Below are 22890 nucleotides of genomic sequence, written 5' to 3' on the forward strand. Positions count from 1 at the left end.
AACAAATGTAAAAGAGCGACGTGGATGGACGTGTCTAAAGTCGAGCGAGGCGCCACTCGACACGACGCGATTAGCTACTCAACTTGGGTGATTTACAAAAAGTATTTGCATAACTGCCCACGGATTCTCCAACTCAATTCCCTGTGCATAAACAAATCAAATCGAATATAAATAAGGCCATAAAAAGCAACAAGCCGAGCGGTTCCGCATGTTGTTTCCCTGGGACTTTGCCCTTGTGGGGAAGCACGACACATGTAATTGGATGTAATAAATAACAGTGGAGAGATGTAACTCTACAGTATATCTAGGACCTTTGTGGAGAGGAGAGGTTGTTTGATGTTGGGTTTGGGTGATTGATGCTAATGTTAATGCTAACGGGCGGCTGCTTTATTTGCTTCTTTAATCAAGGACAGTATCATCGAAGCCATTGCACTGACGTATAGGGATCCGAACGAATAGACGCAATGTAATAATCATAACATCGTTCAATAACCAGTTGCTCGCACAAGGGTGGGAACGAGGTGAATGGCTCATCCATGCGTGGGTGACAAACAAGCAGGAAAAAAGATCTGACAAGACATTTCACATTGCTTTTCCCCCTCCCCATGAGAGATAATGACAGACCCGTCATCCACCGAGCAGAAAGTTACACTTTTCACATCACAACACCAGGTGACAACCTGGCGGGCTCGCTCGGTGCACTCTGATTGGTTCCCTCTCTCAGGGATTGCTGACAGAAGTCAGGTAGCATAAAGAAGAGAGAACTGAATGAAGCGCAGGACACAGACACACAGCCATTGGCCATCAGTGGCCAGGGCACCTGGCTGGTAAAGTAATTAACCCTGCCGAGTGGTTGGCGTGGAAACCGCTGACTCCAAGTGTCCCACCCCCTCCCCCTAGTTCCCTTGGCGATGATGGGGTGTCAAATCCCTCCACATCCAGCTGCCTCCTGCCTCCTCAAATCACACCTATTAGAGCCAGCAGGCCCCGTGGTGACCCAGCTGGGCCACTGTGTCTGTCTGTCTAGGGTAGTGTGTGTGTGTGTGTCCAGGGTAGGAGGGGAGGGGGGGAGGGGGGCAGCTGGCTAGGCTGAAGCATGTGGAGCAAAGCATCTCACCACCACTCCCTGTGAGAATGTGATTAGATTGCAGTGCTGCCAAAATCACCACACTGGATCTCACACAAATTCACTGAGAGGCACATATAATCAGGCAGAGCTGTGCGTACACACACACACACACACACACACACACAGTGTTAACAAATACTATTTTAAACCAAACTACATTACTATTCTAAACAAATTGATACTAACATAAGGGTTGGGTATGGGTCGGGGATGTCTCTGTCAGAGATGTGGGGCTGAGATTAGTTTTGGCAGGCGCTGCACAGTGGTGACCATGGCCTAATTTGACCTGCCGTGGCGGAGGGACAAGTCCCCACTCACAGGGGGCAACAGCAAGCTAGCCTGGCAGCGTTCTGCTCTGAGACCACCACCTGGCAACTACTTGACAACCAAAAATAGCATATATAATGAGTCTCCCAGATAATCCTGTCATAGGGAGAGGAGCAAAAGCAACCCTAGATGTCAATCAATCCGTGAAATAAGATTGTTATATTGTTGAGGCTAGATGTGTTTCTATTCTTCTAGATCAGGGATGGTCAAGCCTTCTGGGGGGGGGCTATTGGGTGTGCAGGCTTTTGCATCAGCCATGCTCTAACACACTTGATTCAACTGCAGGACATTGATTCGCTGATGTGTTAGAGCAGGGCTGGAGCAAAAGCCTGCACACCCAATAGCTCTCCAGGAAGGGTTGGCCACCTCTGCTTTGGATATTGGAATGTCACGTCTGATACAAAGGAATTGGATAACAAAGTCAAGCCATATCTAATCAGTCTGAGTCTTAATGCAATTCGTTGTAGGGACCTGAAGTGTTAAACAACGTGCATAGCTACTTTCCTTTGCAAATGAGAATAGAAATATGTCTAATATAAATTATACTGGTAGTGAGACGCGGGAGGATTCTGACTTCCCACAGTGCAAGTGGCAGGCTGTGACAGACCATCAGGGATCAGTGCAGGGAGGGGGGGACGACGAAAAAAGTGAATTGTCAACTTCAATCCATGTCACAACTTCAGCAACCCTGTGAGAGCAGCTGAAATTGTTCACTTCTTCAATGCCCAGGGCTCTCTGAGCAGCAGTCATTTTGGTTGACTAGCACAGGGCAGGGCACGCATTGTAACCTAGGTTACCGTCTCACTTCTAGAAAATGACAACTATCAGCTCCACGCCACTGCTCAGAATAGAACAAATGTGCAGTTTTACTGTTTACTCTTGAGTAGTTACATTTCACACAGACATTAAAGTCAAATTAGGCAAGACACCGGAGGATGAGGAACCCCCTTATCGTGGTGAATTGGCATGCCGGTTAGGCGTTTCGCTAAAGCCCAAGGCGCCACGTCGCTTCACAATTTCATTAGCAGCAAATCCCATCTGCTTTATAAAGTCATCAGATTCCTCGAAACGCCTCGCCAATATGCCAAATAAGCTGGCTGGCAGCACTCTCTGTGTGTGTGTGTGTGTGTGTGTGTGTACTGCATACACGCCATGGCTTCCTGGGGTTCTATATTTTTTTCTTCCTCCTATTTTGTGTCAAAGATTAAAAATAGCAAGCAGCCTTCTGCAGAATAAGCACTTCATGGATTCTGGCTTTGATGCGGTTTGCTTGGAGAGGCCAGCTGCCACCTGAATGTGGGGAAAACTGAATCTGAATACCTTAGCAGGGTCTGGACTTTGGCTGTAAGAGTGTGTGTCTCAGAATTGTGGGGCAAGTACATGAAACTTTTTTGTGTGACAAAATGTGTCTGTGTGTTTATGTACAAAAGTGTAGTGCAACCGTGTGGATGAAGTAAGTGTGTGTGTGTGTGTGTGTGTGTGTGTGTGGTTATGCAGCTGGTAAACAAAGCTTTATAAGAGTAGACAACCATGACAATCAGTTCATTGTGAAAACAAGGACATTGACATTCCTCAGGCAGCACTGAGGCCCATATTGATTATAAAAGTCTGTGCTCCTATGCAACAACTTGGACATGTAACACTGCAAGATATGACATTCAAAAAACTAAGTCTGTCAAGCTCATTCAAATGGATTTTAAATTCAAAATTATTTATAAATATTCCATATAAGGCACATGCAGTCACAAGCCAACGTCTACTTTTCCATTAGAAACAGAATAAGAAAAGGGCTCCATAATTGATTAGTGACTAACTATAATCTATATACATAAAGCTATATCAATACAAAACAAATACATTAGTGTGTTTACAAACTCTGGACCAATGTTTTTCACAGATTTCCATGCAAATCTATTACATTAATCACACTAAACTCACAGTGGCTCCTGTATGTGGACAACAGTAAAAAATAAATAAATAAACACTCTCATTTAACTAGCAACCCTTAGGAATAAACAGGAAGCAAACAGCTGGGATTATCCTACCATGGAGGCAGTTTGGGGGGGGACTTTGCTATCTTTGCTAAATTACTCCTGTAGGACATTAGACTTGCAAGTGGATTGATTTCCAGATTGTCTGCTCTTTTCAGAGCAACAACACTATCTAGATGCAAAGTACACTCCAGGCTCTGACTGTCAATGGGAGGCTGAGGAAGTGTTTTCCCTATACATTCTATAGACTCACGCAATGAATGGCTGGGAGCACAAAAGGGGGGTTGGTCTACGTTGTGGAAATGTTGCTAGTCAGTAGTAAAGCAACCAAGATAAACATCACTTTTCAATGATTGTCGCTATGGCAACTGTCACTCTGTCCTGATTGACAGTGCAGGTCCCACCCATCTATGCCGCCCCAGTCTGGGGTCTTAAATATGGAAGCTGGCTTAGAGGCATCTTCTGTCTCAGGGAGTCCAGTAGGCTCCACTGCTTGAGCATGGCAGATCGAATGACCCGCCTCAAGGGTGTAGTCTATGGTAGCTTGCCTTACAGGCAGCTGTGGGAGGTTACCCAAGTCTGACTCCACCTCTAAGGGTGGGGCGTCGAGCGCCAGGGCCGCCTCCTCTCCCTCCTCCACTGTGGAGCCCAGCTCCTCGTCCTCTTCCACTTTCACCTCATGCCCCTCCTCCTCCACGGGACTCCGCCCCTCTTCCAGCTCCGAGGCTGCCTGCTCCTCCGACAGCGTCACAATCTCCACTCCCCGCCTGTCACTCAGGCAGACGCAGTTAGCCTCTGCCCTGTCACTGGGCTCGGGTGCGCCCTCCCCGCCAAAGCCATCTGCGCCAAAGTCACCGCCAGCTGTGGCCCGTTCCCACGACGACGCTCCCATTCTGTCGTCTAGTCACATTGGGAGAGAGGAGAAGAGTTCATTGTGGGAGTGTAGTTATAATGAAGATGTAACTCCCTCTAAACTCTACCTCTCGAGTGATAAACTGTCCTCCTGTAAAGCTACTGGGTGTCCAGGCATTTCCTCCTGCTTTGCTCCACAGCTGGTTCGGCTAATCAAGGTTGAAGAAGCCCATTGGTAAACTAGGTTGAGCTGTTCCTACTACATTGCTTATACAGTACCTAAACAGTCATATCGGGGCCAGTATTCATAAAGTGCCTCAGAGTAGGAGTACTGATCTAGGATCAGTTTTGCTTTTCAGATCATAATGAACAAGATCATATGGACAGAGGGGACCTGATCCTAGATCAGCACTTCAAACACCAACGGGTTCGGTGCTAGGGGATGCAGTCTGCTGATATTTGCATGTAGCAGTAATGCTTGATAGTGGTCAAAGACTGAGTGGTGACCCAACCAAATTCCTGTTGGTCCTTAATCCGCATGCTATATCCAACCAGCCTGGGTGTATGTAGAGCTGTGTAAATGGATAATGTATGAGTATAAGCTATGTAAATCAACCAAGTTAAGTGAGTGAGTCTGCGGTGTGAACGTTACGGACATGCAAAATAACTCCACATTACTCTGAGCACCTGTAAAAAGTTGATTGTTAAATCCTTCCTTTAAAATTGACAGAGAATTAAGATGACATTACAGGATTGCATAACTAACTACCCCAACTTTTCTTTGGAGTTGGGGGGCTGTGTCAATTGACAAAGTTATTTCAATAAATTGTGACTCAAGCACTTCCATGGCAACAGGCTAAACATAGCGACGCCCCCTGCTTCCTCTCCAAAATATTCTCCCATTCCGCAGATTACTGTCCCATATTTGTGAATGTTCAGTCAAAAAGGTTAAAGACAGACCGCAGAGTACACTTGCCCCCACAAGAGAGAGAAAAAAAATGTCACGCCAGCATCCATATTTATGGTGCCCCTCCTTCCAAAAACACACCCCAACTTTTTGAATGTCAGTGGACGAGAATTGTGCTCACATTTCCAAAATGCCATGGCATTTGAGGAGCATCAGGTACTTATCAGTCAGCACCAATGAGAGGCCAGCATTGGAGGAGAGGCGGGAAAGGGGACTGGGCGCAAAATGAAGAAGGCTGTGGGGAGAGGGGGATGGAGCTAATTACAGCGTTTTAGCCGCTGCCCAAGGGCGACGTTTAACGAACGGCGAAGCCCAGTTACACACAATTACACACTCACCTTTGGGTGGCTGCATTGCTGCATGCGTGTGGGGCTGAGGTGGGCACGGCATGATGCTGGGCGATAGGAGCTCGGTTCGCTGGCTCTCGCTCAGCGTAATGGTGTCTCGTCCCCCTGTTAACCCAACAACCCCACAGCGGAACAAGAGTTACCTTCCGGGGAATTTTTCCCCACCCTGTCAGAAAATAAAAATACCCAACAGACACAGATGCTAAAAACATGAGGGTGGTTTTCTAAAGGTACTTGTGTAAGCAGGTAAGGAAGGGGCATGCTTCTACACACAGATAAAGTCATAATCATCCAAATGCGCGCGCACACACGCACACACGCACACACACACACACACACACACACGCACACATGCACACACACACACACACACACACACAACTGTGCTCACAGGAAGTGGCTGCAGTTCCCTGTCATCAGTCTTCATTAGTGATGGCTGCATGCCTCCTGGGCTGACGCCATATGCTACTCACAGGGGACCGTGCACCGTATACCAGACATCACACACACACACACACACACACCCATGCACGCACAAACACACACACACACATTCACTCGACACAAACCACTTCTAGGGCCACTCAAGTGTGAAACACGAACAAAAACATTAAAACAAATATAAATAAAAACAGAAACAGAAGAATGCTAAAAATGGATGGCAGCATGTGAAACATGTTAACTATCAAGCATGAATGGGACACAAACACTTATGTTATGAATGCAGGGCACTGCTCATATTTTCTATAGTCACCAGGGGTTGGGGTCAATTCCACTTCACCTCAATCTATGGCAATGGATGCACATCGTACTTTGATTGGCTTGTGAAGTTTCCCCTTTTTCTTTCCTCGAAAGCTGTTTATGAAAAAGGACTCTGCAACTTCGTTTCTGTACATCTCATTTCACAAATTAGCATATTCGTATTTTAAAGAATGCCCATTGGGAAACATGCAATGGCAAGGCTCAGTATTACTTCAAACTTTCATCTGGACGCTAGCCCTCATACAGGCTGAGAGCCTTGCTCGTTCTGAGTTGAGAGGGCCTTTGGTGACTTGTGAGTTTCTCAGGCTGCTTTTTAAAGCCAGTAATAAAGTGGTGATTATGTATGCAGAGCAGGGCCTGTGCTGAACGCAGCAGGTCTTCAGCACACGCCGTGCTCAGGAGGAGGTATGGAGGAGTGGGTTTATACCCTCCTGACAGCTGCCCATCCATCCGTCCATTCCTCCTCTCACAGACACACACACACACGTGCACATGCGCATACACAAACACACAGAGATGAATAACTGCACAAACACACTCTTGTATACACTCATATACACAAAACACACCAAGGCACACACACACACACACACGCACGCACGCACGCACGCACTAAGAGACAGATATCCCATCTCGCACGCACATATGCATGAAGCCATTAATCCTGTAGCCTATTTCTGCCCAAACATATCCTACATACCTTCTCCTCACACATACTAAAACAAAGATAGTAGAGAGGTACCAAAATAAGTACTACCTCCACAAATAGAATTGCATCCACCTTTACACTGACACCCACACAATAACACCCAATACTGTAGGCCTATCTCCCTCATCCAAACAGACATCTGACATCTCTCTGGTACCCAGCTTCTCTAGTCCCTACAGTCACACCGGGGGGGGGTCACCCGTCTCCTATTTTGACAACAAGGCAGGTCTGTCACATCCGAGACACCGTCTTCGTGAGATGCCGGCCCGCGCCATCACTGACGTTAATCCGCGGAGAGGTGGCAACAACGACAGGGAAAAGTGAGGGAGAGAAATCTTTGTTCAAAAATACCTGGGTAATGATATGTCTTTCTATCAGGGCATTGCACCCTGTATCTTCTCCAGTGTAGTAGGCTGCTGTATATGCGAGTCTCGCCCCGTTTGCAATCGAGTCTGGTTGATGCGCCCAGACAGGCTTTCAGTCTGCATGTATTCCAGCGCTCATTGAACAGGGGATCGCTCCCTGGGGGGTTTGGGTAGTCGAGTCAATCACAAGTCTATTTGAGTGAATCGCTGTGTTTTTTTCTGTCCCTTTTAACTTGTCTTTCGGGAACAACGACGCATGGCACCTCTAATGTTTTGACTCGGGGCCTGCCCCCAATCGGCCCCTCTTTCTGTTGTTGTTTTTTCCTCGCCCCGTCGTGTCTGTCCATCTCGACAAAGCCACTCTCTCTCTTAATCTCCATCTCGTCCTCTCTCTCTGCCCCACGCCGGTTGTGGTGGTGGACAGAGTCATGAGGCACTTTGGGCCTCGTCTACAAATTCCCTAATAACAGCACATTCCCCTAAATGTGTTTGTAATGTGGGCAATCATTTTCAGTAATGGATGCTTGTCAGTTTTATGGCAGGGAGAATGACAGGCGAGCTTCATCGAGCTACAGCTCGCCGCCTAAATCCCGCCGGTGCACTTTAAACACAGCACAACACCCCCCTCTGGTGCACACTGGAGAAACTGTTCTATAATCTCAAGGTCTGACTGGCACGTCTCTGCATTGTACATTTGCTGTTCTTTCCATTAGATTGAGGGAAGCTATGTTAAGCTAGTTCAGGTATTTACTAATCATACGCTTAAAAAGTTACAGTCTATTTCAGTATTTGAAAGCAGTGGGAATTGCCCATTTATCAGGACTCTGGCTTGATGCTGTTATGGGATTTGTCCTTGCGGGGGAAATAGCTCCCCAAATTACCTGTCATTCATTACCAGTATTTTTGGAACGCATATATTTGTCCTGTTTCACTGCATGTTCAAGAGTTGTGTCACGGCAAGGGATCAGCCATTATTTACGGCGACCCTGGAGCAATTAGGGTTAAGTGCAGATAAACAGGGCTCAAGGGCAGATCGACAGATTTTTCATCTTGTCGACACGGGGATTCAAACTATACTGAACAAAAATATAAACACAACATGTATAGTTTTGGTTCCATGTTTAATGAGCTGAAACAAAAAACGTATTTCTCGCAAATTTGGTGCACAAATTTGTTTACATCCCCGTTAGTGAGCATTTCTCCTTTGCCAAGATAATCCAGCCACCTGACAGGTGTGGCATATCAAGACGCTGATTAAACAGCATGATCATTACACAGGTGCACCTTGTGCTGGGGACAATAAAAGGCCACTCTAAAATGTGCAGTTTTGTCACACAACACAATGCCACAGATGTCTCAAGTTTTGAGGGAGTGTGCAATTGGCATGCTGACTGCAGGAATGTCCACCAGAGCTATTGCCAGAGAATTTAATATTAATTTCTCTACCATAAGCAACAGCCAACGTCGTTTTAGAGAATTTGGCAGTACGTCCAACCAGCCTCACAACCACAGACCATGTGTAACCATGCCAGCCCAGGACCTCCACATCCGGCTTCTTCACCTGCAGAATCATCTGAGACAAGCCACCCGGACAGCTGATGAAACTGTGTGTTTGCACAACCAAAGAAATTCTGCACCAACAGTCAGAAACCGTCTCAAGGAAGCTCATCTGCGTGCTCGTCGTCCTCACCAGGGTCTTGACCTGACTGCAGTTTAGCGTCGTAACCGACTTCAGTGGGCAAATGCTCACCTTCGATGGCCACTGGCACACTGGAGAAGTGTGCTCTTCATGGATGAATTTCGGTTTCAACTGTACCGGGCAGATGGCAGACAGCGTCGTGTGGGCGAGCAGTTTGCTGATGTCAACGTTGTGAACAGAGTGCCCCATGGTGGCGGTGGGGTTATGGTATGGGAAGGCATAAACTACAGACAACGAACACAATTGTATTTTATCTATGGCAATTTGAATGCACATAGATACCGCGACGAGATCCTGAGGCCCATTGTCGTGCCATTCATCCGCCACCATCACCTCATGTCTCAGCATGATAATGCATGGCACCATGTTGCAAGGATCTGTACACAATTCCTGGAAGCTGAAAATGTCCCAGTTCTTCCATGGCCTGCATACTCCCCAGACATGTCACCTATTGAGCACGTTTGGGATGCTCTAGATCGACATGTACGACAGCGTGTTACAGTTCCCGCCAATATCCTGCACAGCTGTTGAAGAGGAGTGGGACAGCCAATATCCAGCACAGCTGTTGAAGAGGAGTGGGACAACATTCCACAGGCCACAATCAACAGCCTGATCAACTCTACTGTATGCGAAGGAGATGTGTCACGCTGCATGAGGCAAATGGTGGTCACACCAGATACGGACTGGTTTTCTCACCACGCCCCTGCCTTGTGAAATCCCACTTCCCAGTCATGTGAAATCCATAGATTAGGGCCTAATTAACTTATTTCAATTCACTGATTTCCTTATATGAATTGTAACTCAGTAAAATCTTTGAAATTGTTGCATGTTGCGTTTATATTTGTGTTCAGTGTAGCAACCTTTTGGTTACTGGCCCAGCGCTCTAACCGCTAGGTTACCTACCTGTAGTTGTACCTACATTCAAATATACACAAAAGATGGATTCACCTTTTATTCTGATAAAAGGAACAGTAAGTAGTCTCTCAGGACAGACTGTTAACACAAATGTTATGAATCGAGTAACCAAACTGAGTAGGTGGCCATTGTGCAAGTGTGATTTAGCTCTGGGTTCCAAGGTTAAGCTGTAAATGACTATGTACAGCAGGTGAGAAGATCCCAACAGGTGACATGAATGCACAAGGAGTGGCCTTGGGCTGGAATGGAGGTAGCATTAGGACGGTGGGTATGAGATGGCAGTTTTGGGAGGATGCCCAGGTTTGTTCTGGCATGGCACAATGGAGGGCATGGGCTAAGAAAGGCAGTATATACAGAACACATACTCCGTATTCCCAGAGAAACGTGGTAGGTCATGCCTGTAGGCAGCCGCAGCCAGGGAGGAGATACCCAGTTAATAACACACCATTTCATTGGTCAGTTCACCACCAATTGGTCAGTTCATTGGTAAATTGTCAATTTAGTTTTTCTCAGTAGGTAAAGCTGGGTAACATTTCATCATACAGACCCATTGGAGCTAGCATTAACCAGATATTTGCAAAGAAATGTTGGTAGACACAGTGTGTTTGCTAATGGTGTGGTGCATTGTTCTCTATAGTGTTATTTAGCTGCTAAATCTAGTATTATCCACCCAAGCAAAACCCCACTGTCTATGATTTACACTCATGTCAAAAACAGTCAATGCGTTTGAACAACATTATTGTAACCAACCTGGAAGACTCCACAAGCCGGACACCTCTAAGGTCTTCAACTTCCCCTCCAGCTCAGCAACTCGATTCCCCAGAATCCTGTGTGGAGAAGATAAGCTGGAGGGTGAGTCACATGGTCCCTTATGGCCCAGTGGCCAGACTGTAAACTAAGTGTGTCTCCACTGTTTGACTAGGAGGAGTGGAGAACATTGTGTGGCGAGGTATATGAACTTACTATGGTTAAAGGTCAATGGAGATGAAGCACACCAGACGTAAATAAAGGATATTAAAGAATAAGAAAGGGACTGTGTGGACTGTGTGTGCGTGTGTGTGTCTAGGCCTGTGTGTATTGTAGAAATGTGTATGTGCCAGTGTGTATACCGATTGGTGTGTCTCTGGTGCTGAATGACCAGGTTCTTCTCATGGATGGTCTCCAGCAGGGCCGTGGCCAGGGACTTGAGGTCAGAGATGGACTTGGGCGTGGCCGGGAGACTGCAGCCCTGCTCCTCAGACAACAACTCCTGCACTGCAGACAGACAGACAGACAGACAGACAGACAGACAGACAGACAGACAGACAGACAGACAGACAGACAGACAGACAGAGAGAGAGAGCAAGGGAGGGGGGGATCGCAGTAAGAGGGGTAAAGAAAGGGGGAATAGAGGGGAAAGAGGAGTAAGTGAGGAGAGAGTCGGTGAGAAGGAAATGAAAGAGAGGAAGGGAGAGACGGGCATAGAGAGAGTAGAAGAAGAGAGGGGGAGGACGGAAGTAAATCAGTGTGAGGAGGGAGATGAAAACAGATAGCGAGACCGACAAAAATAGGAGAAACAGTATTTAGACAGGAGCGACACACAGGATAGATGAGAAGGATAAAGAAAGAAAGAAAGAAAGAAAAAGCGAGAGAGTGAGTGAAAGAGTGACAGAGAGATAGAAACAGCTGTCTGTATAATAGGTTACCTCCCTGCTTCCTCTAGCTTTAACTGCTGCCCTACTGTGCTGGCTCTGCCGAGAACTGTCAATTAAGACCTATGCTTTGTGTCTCTGCCAGAACTCTGAATACAAAGTAGGACAAGTCTCAGGTGTTTCAAAAGTTAGTCACTGGAGACTAACATAACTCTAATGTTGAAATAATGTCTACTTAAGACAGAATGGGAATTAGAGGTGCTTTTTTATCTGGAACTCTGGTGCAGTAGAATACATATGATAGGCTTTCACAAGAGCTGAAAATGGTTTCCACACATCAGTGTGCTAATGTAGCTTGATTTCTTCAAGTAAATAATGTAATGCAACTCGCACTGCCACGCTACAATACCTGCTATACAGGTTCTAGAATAGATCCTTCGAATCTCAGAGAAGGTTAAATCATTGCAGTGGGCTTGCACTCACTAGCTAGTTAGTTCACATCTTCTATACTTATGCTTCACTGGGCTATGCATGACCTAGATTCAATGACAGAGGGACAGAGGAGATCACTTAGAAAGTTCCTAACTGCTGTTCTCGGATCAGTTGCTCTGACCAGCATCCTTAGCTTACTCACTACAGAGCTACCAGTCTGAATTTGGACCTGCCATGTGGTAGCTGGACATATCTGTATGCGACGGTGGTGTACCTTGTTTGGCAGAGAGCACTCCTGTTAGAGCACTGCTGTTGGACTTCCCAGACAATTTAGAGCTCTTCCTCCTCTCCAATGCAGTCTGCAAAACAAACACACCCACCTTTATCAGCTGTCATCTCTATCAACTCTAACTTTCTTTGGGACTGTCAAGCGACACTAGCTAGAATTAAATGTAATTGCAATGCAATGTTGACACAGCGCCTTTGTTTACTGCATGCAAACACACACACCTTATTCTGAAGTATCTACCCGTGAGGGGAGTCTAACTGATGGTAAAATAGTTGTTACTGCAATGCGGGTAGGATCGAATTGAGCCCACTGTCACAGACAGACAGACAGAATGACAGAGACAGACACCTCACTACCTTGTATTTCATGATATTGGACTTCAGCAAGTTGACCTCCTCTTGGACTTGGTTGAACCTCTCATGTAAATACCTGACAGAGGGCAAAAATAGCCTTAGATTAATTTATTCAGCAAAAAAAAAAAAAATGCCGCAAACAACAATTCTTCAACTAGAAACACACACAGAACACCCTATGCCAACCTGGAATAACATGACATTGAAATAGTGCCAACCTCGCAGTGTATGAAAATGTCTCCTTTTATGCTGTACAGTAGTAAAAAAAAATGTGTGCATAGCCTAATATACATTGGGGGTAATTGAATTGTGTTGAATACTGTGTGACATGTGGCATGTCGTTTTTACCTACCTTAATTGAATGCACTGACTGTAAGTTGCTCTTAATAAGAGCTTCTGCTAAATTACTCAACTGTAATGTAAAATGTAATACTAGCAGAGAAAAGTCCACCACCTTTCCCCCCCTCACCTGTTTTCCATACAGAGGGCGTCCACATCGATGATACGGGTCTCGTGGCCGCCCAGGATATGGTTGAGCTCCAGGTTGAGGCGCTCAGCCTTCTCACTGAACACAACACGTTCTGCCTTAACGTCCTCCAGCTCGTCAGTCAGCGCCTTAACACTGTTCTCCAGCTCCTCCATCTGAACACACACACACACACAGACACAGAGAGAGAGACACACACAGACACAGAGAGAGAGAGAGACAGCGAGAGAGAGAGAGAGAGAGACAGTGAGCGAGAGAAACAGCGTGAGAGAAAGTGAATAGGACACGGTTGTCTCCTATCTTCCATTTTTGAACTATTCTGAAAGTGCTGAAGAAGGAGAGGCACTTGTCGTGTTCATTAGGGCACGATGTAGCATAGCGTTTTTGGACAAGATCCCTTCCTACCTGTAGCCCTGCCTTCTCCAGTTGGTGGACCAGGTCTTCTCTCTCATGGGCGGGGAAGTGGCGTGCCCCCACCTCTTCATCCCCTAGCCTCTGTCTGGTGATGGTCATCCTCAGCAGCTGTGGACCAGGGAGAGACGGGTCAAATAGAGGGAGGAACAGATTCACTTTGAGTTAGTATGAGAGCTAGAGATGCGTGTGTGTGTGTGTGTGTGTGTATGTTTGATGCCCTACCTTGTTATCCCCCTGGGCCTCTACCAGTCTCTGATTCAGCTCCTTCAGCTCCTCGGCTAGCTGTTTCCCTCGCTCCCTTGCATTTCTCAACAGCTGAGCCAAGTTCACCTGGGGAGAGGTCAGAGAGATCGAATGCTTTTATTAATCCATACGAGACATAAATATCTTCTGCTGTACCCAACCCCTCAGACACACACACACACACACACACACACACACACACAAGGTTGGAGAGGCTGGAGCAGAGGGCAGCCACAGTGCAGCGCCCAATGTGCAGTTTAGAGAGAGAGGGGGAAATAGGGTTTGATTAACCTAATGTAGCAGGCGTAGAAAAATGCCTGAGCGGAGTCACTACTTCCGTTTTTCAGGGGAAACGGAAGTTACGTTAAATATATTGTATCCCTGAAAACCAGAAACATCCACTTTCTGCCAACGCCGCTAAGGGTGGGATTAGATAGAGTGACGAGGAATGGAACGATAGGGAAAGTAAGTGAAAGAGCAGGAGCAAGTCAAGTCAAACCGGGAAAGCGTCAGATAAAGCTTTGTCCATCATATAAACATTGTGATTAAAGTATAACATACAGTACCAGTCAAAAGTTTGGACACACCTACTCATTCCAGTTTTTTTAAAGTAAAAAAAAAAACTATTTTCTACATTGTAGAATAATAGTGAAGACTTTATGAAATAACACATATGGAATCATGTAGTAACCAAGAAAGTGTTAAACAAATCAAAATATATTTGATATTTGAGATTCTTCAAATAGCCACCCTTTACCTTGATCACAGCTTTGCACACTCTTGGCATTCTCTCAACCAGCTTCACCTGGAATGCTTTTCCAACAGTCTTGAAGGAGTTCCCACATATGCTGAGCACTTGTTGGCTACTTTTCCTTCACTCTGCTGTCCGACTCATCCCAAACCATCTCAATTGGATTGAGGTCAGGGGATTGTGGAGGCCAGGTCATCTGATGCAGCACTCCATCACTCTCCTTCTTAGTAAAATAGCCCTTACACAGCCTGGAGGTGTGTTGGGTCATTGTCCTGTTGAAAAACAAATTATAGTCCCACTAAGCCCAAACCAGAAGGGATGGTGTATTGCTGCATAATGCTGTGGTAGCCATGCTGGTTCAGTGTGAATTCTAAATAAATCACAGACAGTGTCACCAGCAAAGCACCCCTTGACCATAACACCTCCTCCTCCATGCTTTACGGTGGGAAATACAAAATGCGGAGATCATCCGTTCACCCACACCGCGTCTCACAAAGCCACGCTGGTTGGAACCAAAAATCTCAAATTTGGAATCCAGACCAAAGGACAGATTTCCACCAGTCTAATGTCCATTGCTCGTGTTTCTTGGCCCAAGCACGTCTCTTCATATTGGTGTCCTTTAGTAGTGGTTTCTTTGCAGCAATTCAACCATGAAGGCCTGATTCACACAGTCTCCTCTGAACAGCTGATGTTGAGATGTGTGTTACTTGAACTCTGAAGCATTTATTTGGGCTGCAATTTCTGAGGCTGGTAATTCTAATGAACTCATCCTCTGCAGCAGAGGTAACTCTGGGTCTTCCTTTCCTGTGGCGGTCCTCATGAGAGCCAGTTTAATCATAGCGCCTGATGGTTTTTGTGACTGCACTTGAAGAAACTTTCCGGATTGACTGACCTTTATGTCTTAAAGTAATGATGGACTGTTGTTTCTCTTTGCTTATTTGAGCTATTCTTGCCATAATATGGACTTATGCTTTTACCAAATAGGGCTATCTTCTGTAAACCCCCCCTACCTTGTCACAACACAACTGATTGGCTCAAATGCATTAAGAAGGAAAATAAATTCCACAAATTAACATTTAAGAAGGCACACCTGTTAATTGAAATGCATTCCAGGTGACTACCTCATGAAGCTGGTTGAGAGAATGTCAAGAGTGTGCAAAGCTGTCATCAAGGCAAAGGGTGGCTATTTGAAGAATCTCAAATAGAAAATATATTTTGATTTGTTTAACACTTTTTGGGTTACTACATGATTCCATGTGTTATTTCATAGTTTTGATGTCTTCACTATTATTCTACAATGTAAGAAATAGTAATAATAAAGAAAAACCCTTGAATGAGTAGCTGTGTCCAAACTTTTGACTGTTAGTGTATATAACATATGCTATAGTTTGAGGGATATAGCATGGGCATTAGAGACAGCTCAACTTACCTGGTTGCGTTTTTCAGGTGGTAAAGAAGGATCTCCATCCTGAAAGAAATACAAACATTTTACTATAAGGTGATTTAGACCATGAACAGTGGTCCCATTGTTTTGCACTCAAAATACTAATGCTAAGCTCTATCAAATTTAACAAACATTCATGGGTCATTGATTTTCCAGGTCCATAAACCACATTTTAGAAACCATAAAAAAAAGTCAAAGTAGTCATTTGGCCGGACTATCACTTTAAGACAAATCATTACAGATAAAGAAGAGTTCTAAACATTGAACATAAATCCTATAGACAGACTCACAATGAGCTCCCTGTACTTCTTCTTGAGTCCCTGGTGGTGTTCTCGCAGCTGGTTGGCCATCAGCTTGTACTGGTCTCTCTCCTGTTGACAGGTGTCCAGCTCTTTGGACAGGATCAGAAGGGCCTCCTTCTTGCTGTCCAGCTTACGCTTACACACCAGGAACTAAGAAACAATATAGGGGAGGGTACGGAATGGGACGTAACACTGGTTCCTATTGTGAATGCTTAAGTTACATGTTCAGATGTCAAAGGAAAAAACTATTGTTCCTGTTGTGATAAAAAGTGTAAGGATAGGTTTGTATTTCAGAAAGTGTGGGCTTTGCGCCAATAGTGTTGAATAGCTTTCATCTCATTTGATTCAAAGCTTTGAAAGGTGAAAAGAATATGGTGAAAAACTATCACGACCCTTTCATTAAGTTATTTAACAGGAAAAGGAAATTAGGAAACTGTAAATAGTTCAGCAGTTATAACCATGGTACTACTTTCCAATTAATCTCAACATCAGGACATGGCCAAAGTGCTTTGGTAGAAAAAGTTTAAAGTTGAAGTTAGGCAAATACAATACAGTCTATCAGATATCTGGGTGGATGTAATTTACATTCGATGTGCTTTTATTTCCATAAGAACAGTTTGTTGAGTTAAGAGCTACCCAGAAGAGTGGCTTACGTGTTTGATGTGTTGAAATTAATACGTTTCCTGTATGACTCTATGGACCTGTACTTGTGACAACTAGCTTCAACATCTTTTAGTGAAATTCCCAGTGAATTGCAATTCACCTTTTATAGTTGTGTATCCCATAGATTCCGTCTGCAGCAGACAACTGAATTAAATACTTCTGATGTAAGACCAAGTAGCAGTTTTTAAGATTTGGTGAAAACCACAATTTTTTGCATACACATTATACTGACAATTCGAGACCTTGGGACTATAATGTTCTATCTGCGCAAAGCATAGTTCTGAGATATTCAGTATTAAAGTTTTCACATCCCAGATCTCAGAACTGTTTTGTAGTGAATTCTTCTTTCATAACCCATCAAGGTTCTAACCTTAAAAAGGTACACAAAGTGCAGAGCATCAAAATCCTAAGACATTCGTAAATCCATTTTTTTTATGGGGGTGCAATCGCAGACCGAACCGTATGCCTCTGAAATGTCATTTAGGATTCAGCCATAACGTTCTATCTGGCCCAGAAAGTTAACCTTATTTCAATAGAAAACACCAGACATTTAATGATTAAATAAAGACAATACCCTTCCTTCTTTCTAATCACATCATCAAATTCATGTTCATCACACATTTGTTAAAGCGATATTTCCCTAAAATGATAAATACACCTTATCCTATGGATAACTAGCAACATTGCTAAAGTTTAGCTCTGAATGAGTAAACTGATATATTTTTCTGGTCTCTGACACCCAAAGTCAGTAAACTTGGTAATAAAATGTGGTAAGTTTGTAATTTCTGTGAAATACCTCTTCCATGGAGGTTTTCGTATTGAAATAGGACAAGACAAAAACAGCAATGCCTCTTCTAAGGGCCTTAAACATGCTCTAATGCACCTGTATTGGGGGGGTTACCATAAAGAGCTTATTCCTCTGAAAAAGTGATTTAATTTTGTTTATATAATTTCAAAAGGAGGACCAGAACCTATGATATTAATAATCAAGGACTTGAGACTATAAGGTTCTATCTGCAAAATGCATAGTTTTGAGATAGAGTATTTTTCAAGTCCCAAATCTCAGAACTGTTTTGTGATGTCTTCCTCTTTCATGACTCAATAAGTATATCACCTTACATACAAGTACAGTGCATTCGGAAAGTATTCAGAACCCCTTGACTTTTTTCACATTTTGTTACGTTACTGCCTTATTCTAGAATGGATGAAATTATTTATTTTTTCTCATCAATCTACACACAATACCCCATAATGACAAAGCAAAAACAGGTTTATAAAATTCTTTGCTAATTTATATTTAAAAAATATATTTGAAATCTAATTTACATAAGTATTCAGACCCTTTACTCAGTACTTTGTTGAAGCACCTTTGGCAGCGATTACAGCCTCGAGTCTTCTTGGGTATAACGCTACAAGCTTGGCACACCTGTATTTGGGAAGTTTCTCCCATTCTTCTCTGCAGATCCTCTCAAACTCTGTCAGGATGGATGGGGAGCGTCGCTGCACAGCTATTTTCAGGTCTCTCCAGAGATGTTAGATCGGGTTAAAGTCCGAGCTCTGGCTGGGCCACTCAAGGACATTCAGAGACTTGTCCCAAAGCCACTCCTGCGTTGTCTTGGCTGTGTGCTTAGGGTCGTTGTCCTGTTGGAAGATAAACCTTCGCCCCAGTCTGAGGTCAAATCAAATCAAATTTTATTTGGCACATGCGACGAATATAACAGGTGTAGACATTACCGTGAAATGCTTACTTACAGCCCTTAAACAACAACGCATTAATTTTTTTATAAAAAAGTTAAATAAAACAATAACAACAAAAAAGTGTTGAGAAAAGAAGAGCAGAAGTAAAAGAAAATAACAGTAGGGAGGCTATATACAGGGGGGTACCGGTGCAGAGTCAATGTGTGGGGGCACCGGCTAGTTGAGATAGTTGAAGTAGTATGTACATGTGGGTAGAGTTAAAGTGACTATGCATAAATAATTAACAGAGTAGCAGCAGCGTAAAAAAATGGGGTGGGGGGGGGGGGGCAGTGCAAATAGTCTGGGTAGCCATGATTAGCTGTTCAGGAGTCTTATGGCTTGGGGGTAGAAGCTGTAGAGAAGCCTTTTGGACCTAGACTTGGCGGTCCGGTACCGCTTGCCATGCGGTAGCAGAGAGAACAGTCTATGACTAGGGTGGCTGGAGTCTTTGACAATTTTGAGGGCCTTCCTCTGACACCGCCTGGTATAGAGGTCCTGGATGGCAGGAAGCTTGGCCCCAGTGATGTACTGGGCCGTACGCACTACCCTCTGTAGTGCCTTGCGGTCGGAGGCCGAGCAGTTGCCATACCAGGCAGTGATGCATCCAGTCAGGATGCTCTCAATGGTGCAGCTGTAGAACTTTTTGAGGATCTGAGGACCCATGCCAAATCTTTTCAGTCTCCTGAGGGGGAATAGGCTTTGTCGTGCCCTCTTCACGACTGTCTTGGTGTGTTTGGACCATGATAGTTTGTTGGTGATGTGGACTCCAAGGAACTTGAAGCTCTCAACCTGTTCCACTACAGCCCCGTCGATGAGAATGGGGGCGTGCTCAGTCCTCTTTTTTTTCCCCTGTAGTACACAATCATCTCCTTTGTCTTGGTCATGTTGAGGGAGAGGTTGTTATCCTGGCACCACACGGCCAGGTCTCTGACCTCCCTATAGGCTGTCTCATCGTTGTCGGTGATCAGGCCTACCACTGTTGTGTCGTCGGCAAACTTAATGATGGTATTGGAGTCGTGCCTGGCCATGCAGTCATGGGTGAACAGGGAGTACAGGAGGGGACTGAGCACGCATCCCTGAGGGGCCACCGTGTTGAGGATCAGCGTGGCAGATGTGTTGTTACCTACCCTTACCACCTGGGGGCGGCCCGTCAGGAAGTCCAGGATCCAGTTGCAGAGGGAGGGGTTTAGTCCCAGGATCCTTAGCTTAGTGATGAGCTTTGAGGGCACTATGGTGTTGAATGCTGAGCTGTAGTCAATGAATAGCATTCTCACATGGGTGTTCCTCTTGTCCAGATGGGAAAGGGCAGTGTGGAGTGCAATAGAGATTGCATCATCTGTGGATCTGTTGGGGCGGTATGCAAATTTGAGTGGGTCTAGGGTTTCTGGGATAATGGTGTTGATGTGAGCCATGACCAGCCTTTCAAAGCACTTCATGGCTACGGGTCGGTAGTCATTTAGGCAGGTTATCTTAGTGTCCTTGGGCATGGGGGCTATGGTGGTCTGCTTGAAACATAATATAAATAATATGCCATTTAGCAGACGCTTTTATCCAAAGCGACTTACAGTCGTGCGTGCATACATTTTTGTGTATGGGTGGTCCCGGGGATCGAACCCACTACCTTGACGTTACAAGCGCCATGCTCTACCAGCTGAGCTACATGTTGGTATTACAGACTCAGTCAGGGACATGTTGAAAATGTCAGTGAAGACACTTGCCAGTTGGTCAGCACATGCTCGGAGTACACGTCCTGATAATCCGTCTGGCCCTGCGGCCTTGTGAATGTTGACCTGCTTAAATGTCTTACTCACATTGGCTACGGAGAGCGTGATCACATAGTCATCTGGAACAGCTAGTTCTCTCATGCATGCTTCAGTGTTGCTTGCCTCGATTCGAGCATAGAAGTGGTTTAGCTCGTCTGGTAGGCTTGTGTCACTGGGCAGCTCGCGGCTGTGCTTCCCTTTGTAGTCTGTAATAGTTTTCAAGCCCTGCCACATCCGACGAGCGTCAGAGCCGGTGTAGTACGATTCAATCTTAGTCCTGTATTGACTCTTTGCCTGTTTGATGGTTCGTCTGAGGGCATAGCGGGATTTCTTATAAGCGTCCAGGTTAGAGTCCCGCTCCTTGAAAGCGCCAGCTCTACCCTGGCTTCTGGTTGGGGTATGTACCTACGGTCACTGTGGGGACGACGTCATCGATGTACTTATTGATGAAGCCAGTGACTGATGTGGTGTACTCCTCAATGCTATCTGAAGAATCCCGGAACATGTTCCAGTCTGTGCTAGCAAAACAGTCCTGTAGTTTAGCATCTGCGTCATCTGACCACTTTTTTATTAACCGAGTCACTGGTGCTTCCTGCTTTAGTTTTTGCTTATAAGCAGGAATCAGGAGGTCCTGAGTACTCTGGAGCAGGTTTTCATCAAGGATCTCTGTACTTTGCTCCGTTCATCTTTCCCTCAATCCTGACTAGTCTCACAGTCCCTGCCGCTGAAAAACGTCCTCACAGCATGATGCCGCCACCACCATGCTTCACCGTAGGGATGGTGCCAGGTTTCCTCCAGACGTGACGCTTGGCATTCAGGCCAAAGAGTTCAATCTTGGTTTCATCAGACCAGAGAATCTTGTTTCTCATGGTCTGAGAGTCCTTTAGGTGCCTTTTGGCAAACTCCAAGCGGGCTGTCATGTGCCTTTTATTGAGGAGTGGCTTCCGTGTGGCCACTCTACCATAAAGGCCTGATTGGTGGAGTGCTACAGAGATGGTTGTCCTTCTGGAAGGTTCTCCCATCTCCACAGAGGAACTCTAGAGCTCTGTCAGAGTGACCATTGGGTTCTTGGTCACCTCCCTGACCAAGGCCCTTCTCCCCCGATTGCTCAGTTTGGCAGGGCAGCCAGCTCTAGGTAGAGTCTTGGTGGTTCCAAACTTCTTCCATTTAAGAATGATGGAGGCCATTGTGTTCTTGGGGACCTTCAATGCTGCAGACATTTTTTGGTACCCTTCCCCCCGATCTGTGCCTCGACACAATCCTGTCTCGGAGCTCTACGGACAATTCATTCGACCTCATGGCTTGGTTTTTGCTCTGACATGCACTGTCAACCATGGGACCTCATATAGACAGGTGTGTGCCTTTCCAAATCATGTCAAATCAATTGAATTTACCACAGGTGTACTCCAATCATGTTGTAGAGACAGCTCAAGGATGATCAATGGAAACAGGATGCACCTGAGCTCAATTTCATGTCTCATAGCAAAGGGTCTGAATACTTATGTAAATAAGGTATTTTTTGTAAAAAAAAATTAATACATTTGCTAAAATTTCTAACAACCTGTTCTCGCTTTGCCGTTATGGGGTAGTGTGTTGTAGATTGATGAAGAAATAAATAAATGTAATCCATTTTAGGATATTGCTGTAACGTAACAAGATGTGGGAAAAAGTCAAGGGGTCTGAATACTTTCTGAATGCACTGTGTGTTTTATTGACAATCCAGCAGTGTGATTGCAGATAGAACCTTATAGCACCAAGTAAAAAGGTGTTTGCGCGGATAGAACTTTCTGATTCAATGTTTTTCATCGTAAATGTACATATCTCACATGTAAAGGACCACCTAAAAGAGCAACTCTATGTGAATAATTATTTTTTAACCAAAATGTCAGATGGGACTATAAGGTTCTAAGGTCATGAATTGGTACAGAAAAAACAAGTTCAAGAAATGAGCCCAATTATCGACTAAAATACATCTCATATACTGTAACACTCGTCAGCTAACAGTAACAGGTAAATCACCTGTAACTTGACTTATCACCAGTGTGGCTGCTAGCTCAGCCAGTTCAGCACTGATGAAAGAATAAACAGTTGGCTATGCACAGTATGCAGTGTGTAAAGAGAGAAGATAAGAAACACTGTGTGGACTATTAATGTGCAAACTTCCCCACACATACAGGAAGTCATGATAACGGGCATACTCAGTTATGCACAGGATATAGAAGTGAAAACCAGTAGTAGCCAAGTGTAATATCCGTAGTAAGGACAAGACACAGCCTTCTCAATGAATGGACTAACTGTGTTCCCTCAGCCATCACACC

The 22890-nt window shown here is 45.0% G+C and overlaps 1 protein-coding gene across 3 annotated transcripts in view; it reads right to left on the bottom strand.

Moving 5' to 3' along the window:
* Positions 1-2040: 2040 nt before the first annotated feature.
* Positions 2041-22890, bottom strand: part of LOC121554610 (coiled-coil domain-containing protein 149) — a 31963-nt gene continuing 11113 nt past the window's right edge. The window contains exons 2-13 of one of the 3 annotated variants that reach the window (XM_041868253.2): positions 16398-16559; positions 16093-16131; positions 13892-13999; positions 13661-13777; positions 13238-13410; positions 12772-12844; positions 12401-12485; positions 11173-11317; positions 10814-10890; positions 10429-10461; positions 5605-5718; positions 2041-4347 (exon numbers count right to left, since the gene is read on the bottom strand). In XM_041868253.2, coding sequence (XP_041724187.1) covers positions 3794-4347; positions 5605-5718; positions 10429-10461; positions 10814-10890; positions 11173-11317; positions 12401-12485; positions 12772-12844; positions 13238-13410; positions 13661-13777; positions 13892-13999; positions 16093-16131; positions 16398-16559 — 1680 coding nt within the window. In that variant the 3' untranslated portion in view covers positions 2041-3793. The remainder of the gene's footprint in view (positions 4348-5604; positions 5719-10428; positions 10462-10813; positions 10891-11172; positions 11318-12400; positions 12486-12771; positions 12845-13237; positions 13411-13660; positions 13778-13891; positions 14000-16092; positions 16132-16397; positions 16560-22890) is intronic. The other 2 variants (XM_041868254.2, XM_041868255.2) reach the window with 2 other exon arrangements.

Source organism: Coregonus clupeaformis, chromosome 39 (genome assembly GCF_020615455.1).
Source record: "Coregonus clupeaformis isolate EN_2021a chromosome 39, ASM2061545v1, whole genome shotgun sequence".
Classification (NCBI taxonomy): domain Eukaryota; kingdom Metazoa; phylum Chordata; class Actinopteri; order Salmoniformes; family Salmonidae; genus Coregonus; species Coregonus clupeaformis.